The following is a 7,693-nucleotide window of genomic DNA, read 5'->3' as shown; positions in this document are numbered from 1 at the left end:
AGGACCGAGCCCTGGGGGACCCCACTGCCCACGTCCTTCCAGGTCAACAATGACCCGTCCACCACCACTCTCTGGGTGCGGCCCTCCAGCCAGTTGGCGACACATCTGACTGTGTAGGTGTCAACACCACAGTCCCCCAGTTTCTTAATGAGAACGGGGTGAGAGACAGTGTTAAAGGCCTTCCAGAAGTCCAGGAAGACGATGTCCACTGCTACCCTGGCATCTAAGGATTTGGTGACCTGGTTATAGAGGGCCACCAGGTTGGTCTGACAGGACCTGCCTCTAATGAACCTGTGTTGGTTGCCCCTAAGCATAGTCTCCCCCGCTGGCCCCTCGTGGACATGTGCCTGGATAATTGTCTCAAAAAGCTTACCCAGGACCGAGGTAAGACTAACTGGCCTATAGTTTCCTGGGTCCTCCTTCCTCCCCTTTTTTGAAGATAGGAACCACACTGGCCCTCTTCCAGTCCTCTGGCACCACACCAGGGCACCACGAGTGCTCGTACAGCCGTGCCAGGGGTCCTGCAATGACCTCAGCCAATTCCCTCAGCACTCAGGTGTGGAGATCGTCTGGACTGGCTGATTTAAATACATCCAGTCCCTCCAGAAGTTCCCTGACTAGGTCCTCACTGACCCTTGGCCTAAGTGCGCCTCCCCTGGGACCTGAGGTGGTCCCGGTGTGGGGGGGCTGATGTGGTCCCTGCTCAGGAAAATGGAGGCAAAGAAATCGTTAAATATGTTAGCTTTGTCATCTGGTGTGACGACCAAATTTCCTAGCGTGCCTTGCAGGGGCCCCACGTTACCCGATACCTTCTTTTTTGCCCCCTATGCATTTAAAAAAGGACTTCTTGTTGTCCTTGATCCGGAAAGCTAGTTTGAGTCCCATCTTCGCCTTGGCCTTCCTGACCCCCCCCTGCAGCCCCGAGCAACCGCAGTATAGTCCCCCCTGGTGATGGCCCCTCCCTGCCACTGGGTGTGCACCTCCCTTTTAGCTAGGAGACATTCCCGGATGCTGTTGGTGAGCCATGGGGGCATTTGCTCCCTCCTGCCCCCTTTGATCCGTGTTGGGATTACTTCTCTTTGGGCTTGGAGGATCATCTCCTTAAGGAGCAACTACTCTCCTTGGACACCTGGCTCCCCTCCCCTCCGGGACCTTGGTGCTTCCCCGACTATTCCCCTTAGCTCATTGAAGTCTGCCCTCCTGAAATCTAGGGCTGCTGCCTTGCTGCAGGCCTTTGCCACCTCGTGCTGGATGGTGAATCCCAGCAGGCGATGATCGCTGTCACCCAGGTGGTCGAGCACCTGCAGCCCCCTCACCAGGTCGTCACCCGTGGCCAGCACCAGGTCCAACAAGGCATCTCCCCTGGTGGGGCTGTGCACCTCCTGGGTTAGATGGAGGTCCTGCATTTGGGCTAGGAACCTACGTGAGCCGTCAGACCTGGTTGACTGCTCTTCCCAGCAGATGTCCGGGAAGTTCAGGTCCCCCATGATGACCACGTCCGTTGACCTAACTACCTCCGGGAGCTGACTTAAGAATTCCTGGTCGAGCTCTTCCCCTTGGTTGGGAGGTCTGCAGTAGACCCCCACCGTTAAGTCTCTTTCCCCTCGACTGCCTTGTATCCTAACCCAGAGCACTTCCATGTGCCCCTCCTCTGACTCCAGCGTGATTTGTATCCATTGTGTACAGCACTATAAATCACACTTGGGATCCAGAGGAGACAGGCTTGCAGCTATCCAGAGTTAGCTGCACACAACACATTGTTGTTACAGTACTTCAACATTAGGTAGCAGGGGATCAGGTAACTTATAGTTTGCCTCAAGAAAAAGTCTAGCCCATGATGTGCTGCAGACAGATGACATCTACACTGGTGTACTTATATCAGTGTAGTTTAATCCCTAATTTCTCCCAGAGTAATTCTACGCCAGATCTGAGTAAGTTTCCCTGGGTCAGGGCTGTACATTGTCCAAACTCATAAATTCCTCCAGATGTATAGCCTTCCAGGCCTCTGCCTGTCATCAGACTGTCCATTCTTCATCCTGACTGCCTTTAGCTGGCCTGTTCCAAGTCAGTCGGCGGCCGAGCCAGCTGGGCCTCTGTCTGGCTGGCTTTCAGCCTGAGCATCTCCCTGTCTCTCTGCGGTCATCATGGGTTTATGTACCAACTGAGCAGCAGCTGGCTGCCCACTTAATACTTTGCTGCTGCCTGACAAGGCTTATCGGCCACATCACACACTTCTCAATGTTATCATTCCTATTTTAAGATGAGGGAAGTGAGCCACACCGAGGTTTGGGACCTTACTGAAGGTCATGCAGCACCTGACCAGAGAAGAAGGATGGCCCAGTGGCCAAGGTGCTAGCCTACACCGTGGAAACCTAGGTTCAGTGCCTTGCTCTTCAAGTGGCATCCTGCCACTGACCTTTCCCCTGCCTCATGCCCTGCCATTGACTTCCAGCAGGTCATTTAAGTCCCCTGCTGTGGACCCACAGGGGAAAAGTGCCCGTTGTGTCTCACATCAAAATACTTAAAATCAACAACTCTGTCATACCAACCATTAGTGGGTTGGTATGATGGATGTGGAATGAAGGAAGGAGTGTATGTAGAGCAGAGGCATGTGGAGACCCCAAACCATTTGATTCAGCTCTTTAGGCCAGGGCCAGGTGCTGCCTAACATCTGTTTTGACTTCTGAAAAGAAAGAACAAAATTCCCTTATTAGCCTGCACCCCTGGGGTGCTGTGAGAGTGCAGGGGTTTAACATTTGGAGGGTTCCCCTGCATGGAGCCACATGTGGGTATTCAAGCAGGCTCTGCCCCATGGTATCATTCTAGCTCAGGGGTGGGCAAAATGCAGCCCACGGGCCGGATGCAGCCTGCCAAGCCAGTCTATCCAGCCCGCGGGGCCTCTAAAAATTTATAATAGCATTTATCTGCCCCTAGATACCTGTCACACAGCCCTCGATCGCTTGCCAAAACTCAGTCAGCTGCCCTCTGCCCGAAATAATTGCCCGCCCCCGTTCTAGCTTGAAAAGCTCAGCTGCAGCACAAGGGGGGGTATACCTGCTGATGGGTTAATCTAACTGGAGAGTTTTGTAGGACTCAGTCTCCCCTCCATTCATCTCCCGTTGCCTGTCAGTTCTGTCCTCTCCTTCCTTCCCTCCTTCCTGCTTCCCTCAGCAAACTCAGTGTTTGGGACATCCTTCTTGTGCATTTTTAATTTCCTAGTGGGAAATTGTTTCCCATTCAAACAGTCTGGCGAGATCCTATATGAGAGCCTGAATATCCAGGCAGACAATTCATTCAAGACAGGACTAAATTACAGCTGCGGCTAATTGCAGGTCCACAAAATGGGGAGGAGACAGGGTCTGTCACAGCAAAGAGGAGAGATGCAGGGAGAAGATCTGATTTTATATGTGTTTCCACTAGGCTGGAGACAGAGAGCAGGGGAGAGGGGTTCAAAACTGCCCTGTTTACCTCCGTCCTGGTGAAAACAGAGCTTGCTGGGGATGTGCTGCCTGTTGAAAGCCAGGTCTGAGCCCCAGGGAGGCCTAGTGCCCAGGGATCCTGGGGACTGAGTGTGGCAGGCAAAAGTAGCACAAATACACAAAGATCATTGCAACATCACCTGAGGTTGCAAGGAGGGACTCAGCTATTGAAGAGCCCCTTTCTGAACATATGCTGAGCAGGATGTGAGCTGCTGTGGGAGACCCACCGGAGCAGGGGACCAGTCAAGTTCACACAAGAAGGTCCTAGAGAGCAGGCCCATGGACCCCTGCCACGGCCAGTCTGCTGGACCGAGGCCACAAGCAGGGCCTCAGGCACGGCGTCATACCTGCCTTCAGGAAGAGCACACGGAGCGGGGAGAGGGATGGTTCTCCCCACAAGCCATGCAGGGGCAAATGATGAAATGAAAGGGGTATCAGGGCCATTGAGAAAGGCTTGTGTCTGTCAGGCTTGATGGACAACACTAAGGAATGGGAAGAGAGCCAAGATTTGTGTTTGAGGATTATAAATGCTCGGACCTAGGACCTGCGAACGGGGTCCGTAGCTCAGAGCAAGTAGCTCTGCATCATCTCTGCTCCTGAGGCAGGAGGCCTCTGACAGATCTCTGTTTTTCTTCTTTACTCAGAAGTAAGGATGAAAGAGCGGGGCAGGCAGGGAGCAAACCGACAATAACACCGTGTCCCCTACGCTCCCTGAGTCTCTCGCTCTCCCTTCCCCTTATATCTCAGATACCCCTGATGAAGGGGAAATTGCTGCTCCCAGATCCCTGTTGCATTTCCTCAGGATTGGGGTTGCCGGCTGAAACAGTAATTAAATTGTTGAAAGTGGACCCAACAATAGCTTGTTGTTATCTTGTATGCAGGACTTGTCTTTGCTTCCAGTGCCTATAAGTCACGACCTCATGGGGTCGTTCAGGAAGACCCAGCAATGGCGACCTCTTTTCCTGCTCTACACAGAGAGCAAAGCCTCTGTCAAGCAGTTTCTTACTAAGAGGAATTGTGAAATGTTTCAGCGTTTTCCCTAAGGTCCCTGCCTGAGTCACAGAAAACTAGGAAAGACTTAGAATGTGCAAACAAATACTTCCACCCACCAGTGATCAGAGCTGCTTGGCTTTTTTTCTGAAGAAAGGGGGGGCGGGGATGTGATTTGGCAAATTATGGCCTTTTTTCCAAAAATGAAAACTTTTTTGCAAATTAGTTTAGATTTTCTCAAAACATCCTGTATTTTTTTTCCCTCCCAATTATATGGTTGCTTTTGCTCATGTCACTTTTTCTCTGTAAATGCAGTCACGTGCTTGGGGATTTTCAAGAGTGAAAATGCCCTTTCCAAGTTCAGGGAAAATACTAGTTGTTGTTTTTTTTTTTAAACAAAGGCTTCAGTTAAAAAGCAGAAAATATGGGAGGGAGAGGGAAAAAATTGCCAGTCCATTTTGAAAAGGAGCAAAACAAAGCCTCTGTCATTTTTATGAGATTTTGAGCAAGTTCTCTTGATGATAATTATGCTATTTAACGAAGCCCACTGGCACCAATGGGAAGCTTCCAGCTGACTGACGTGGGCTTCGGATCGGGCCCTTAGTTATGCCCCGTCAGATGAGCCGAGTCCGGTGCCTAGGGTTACTCCAGTCTTGTGCCTGAAGGCAGCCCGGCCCTCCGCCTGCAGCGTTGTGCGGATTATTACAAAACATTGTGCAATCCTTTAATCTGCCTCGTTGAACAATAGGCTTTGAGTGAGGAGTAAATTATTTGTTGTTGTTGTTTATTAATTCATAGAGTGCTGTTTCCTTGTATTACGGTGCTTTGAAAAACACCATCAGCTAACCAATATTTGCATAACAATAAACCACACAGAAGCAGCCGCCGGAGGTGCCTCCGTTATATTTCAAAGCAGCCATTGCCCCAGTTTTCAAAGAGCTTGCAAGGCACGCGTCTGCCAGGGAGGACCTGGTGGTCGGAAGACCAGGGCTTTTGCCCTGCAGGTCCCTCCCTGAACTCCACGGGTAGATAGAGGAGGCCGCAAAGGTAGGAGTCCCTTGGGTCCCCACTGTGTCGTGCTCTGAAAACACAGCTAAGAGAATGCATTTTGGACACGTGTGCCTTTGGACATCTCAGCCCCCATCACTGGATTGCTTCTAGTGTCCTCCTGTAGCACAGAGTGGCTCTGGCTGCACCGCAGAAGCCATAACTAAAGCCTGGCTGCTTCTCCAAACAGATAATCCCTTCTCTTCTGGATCATCTTATGAGATTTCAGCCTGAGGACTGCAGGCTGGTCACACTGGTTGGAAAAATCCTTCTCCGATGTGAATGCTTTTTCCTTCAGTCCCTGCTTATGTTTCTCTTTAGCAGATCCATAGGTCTCATCACCACTTAGGTGGTAGAAAAAGACGGATATGTGATAAATGGTGAGATAGTTAGCCTAGGGTTAGCTTTGGGCTCAACTGGTACCTGGCTGGTTACCCACAAAACATGGCTGTTGGCTTGTCCCTTCTATAGTATCATAGTAGCTAGGGTCGAAAGGGACCTAACAGACCATCAAGTCCAATCTCTTTAAAAAGACCGTGTAGTTGCCAACAAGGGGGCAGCCTATATGGTCAGTGGGACTGAGGTTAGCTACCAAAAGTGGTACCAAAAGGATGAGGGGCAGGGGATATGAGGAGAAGTACGAGATTTTTGGAGGATTCGGGATGCCGAAGGCAACGCGACATGCCACGCGGCCACAGTCTCAAGGGGGTTAGACAGATCTTTGGAAATAGTGAACTCTCCCACAACTCCAGGATGAGTTAAGCTAAGAGGCATTTTGGGAACTGGGCTCTTTTGAAAGTCTGGCCCTCTGTGGCCTGGGTAGCAGACACTGCTAAACAGAGAGGTGGAAATTCTGGTTGCAGTGGGTAAGGGTTCAAAGAGCAGACAAGAGGGTCAGGGTGGATTTACAGTCCAGGGAAATGACTGGGAAGGAGCAGATGTTTGAAAACACCCGGCATGTAGGAAAGACTCAAACACAAATGCTAATAGGCAGGGGCTGAATAAAGAGATGGAGGTAGGCAAGAGTAAAAACTTGGAAAAGTTGAAGTACAGTTAGGAAGAAAAGATTCCCATGGCAATTTTCACTTCAGAGCAAGGACCCGTCTTCTGGGTAAGTAAAAGATCGAGCCCGTACCCATAGGTGTGCTCTGACCAGCTGCAAACCAAGCACTGCAGGACTCTCTGACTTCAGGAAAACCCCCAGAGACTTTTTTCCCATGTGTTTGTATCTACGACCCAGCACACACATGACGTGGCACAGCTGCATCCTGCCAGACGGGACCATGCATGTGATGTGGAGGGAAACAGGCTTTTCCTTTCCGAGGCAGGGCTCTGAGCTTTGACAGCGTCACGAGCGTGAGCTGCAGTTTTACATTGCAAGCCCTCGGCAACTTTCTGCGGCTGGCCCATTTGTTTAAGACGAGAGGAGTGACATGCTGGTGTGATGGCGGAAGGGCCGTATTCCACCCCCACGTGGGTGGAAGGAGGCAGGAAAATGCCATTATACTTTGGAAATGTAAAACGGGAAAAATGCTTTTACTTTGAAAGCAGTGAACCTTCATCCAGGACTATTAAGAGGGAAGGAGTCTCCTCCTAGTGGTGAAATATGTATTTTCCCAAGCACAAGGCTGAAAGCAACCTGAGCCATTAACGTGCAATTCATTTGAGTTATTAATTATTGAATGAGATATTGAAATGCTGCTACATTTTCCAGCGTTTGTTACATTTATCGCTCTCAGGTATTATACATGTATTGATCTTGTGCTGGTTGCAGTGATTGACTTTGCTGATTGATTTTAATTATATGCTTTTCTCACTTTAAAGCGTATATCCCATTTGACTGATTTCACTGATTCGGGTTTCTCTTCTTTAACAGCACGTATGTTCCAGTTCCTCGCAAAATCAAAGTGAAGAAAGAAAAGGTGAATGATGTTTTGTTTTTCATTCTCTTCATTAATGAACTCACTGCTGTAAAATACTCTTAGGCCTAAAAGATTGGTAGGATGCAAAGAATGATTAGATATTAATAACAAATAATGCAAGTGATACAAATACTCACAGCAGCAACATTAGCAAGGCTAAGACTATATGGCCTCATGTTTGGGGGATATTCTTGCTAATAACTAACAGGTGTTCTCACGTGACCAAGTCATTACATTATTGCCCATTACGAGGAT

At 49.7% G+C, this 7,693-nt stretch overlaps 1 protein-coding gene across 2 annotated transcripts in view; it reads left to right on the top strand.

Annotated features, from left to right (window-relative positions):
- ST3GAL1 (ST3 beta-galactoside alpha-2,3-sialyltransferase 1) overlaps nucleotides 1-7,693 on the top strand; it is a 38,590-nt gene that overhangs the window by 16,051 nt on the left and 14,846 nt on the right. Inside the window, exon 4 of one of the 2 annotated variants that reach the window (XM_019553037.1) lies at nucleotides 7,393-7,438. The exons of the other annotated variant lie outside the window; for it this stretch is intronic. Coding sequence (XP_019408582.1) covers nucleotides 7,393-7,438 — 46 coding nt within the window. The remainder of the gene's footprint in view (nucleotides 1-7,392; nucleotides 7,439-7,693) is intronic. 2 annotated transcript variants of the gene reach the window in all.

This window comes from Crocodylus porosus, unplaced genomic scaffold (assembly GCF_001723895.1).
Source record: "Crocodylus porosus isolate Cpor-Errol unplaced genomic scaffold, CroPor_comp1, whole genome shotgun sequence".
In the NCBI taxonomy this organism is placed as follows: Eukaryota; Metazoa; Chordata; order Crocodylia; family Crocodylidae; genus Crocodylus; species Crocodylus porosus.
The sequence above is the reverse complement of the archived record's forward strand: the minus strand, read 5'-3'. Positions and strand labels throughout refer to the sequence as shown.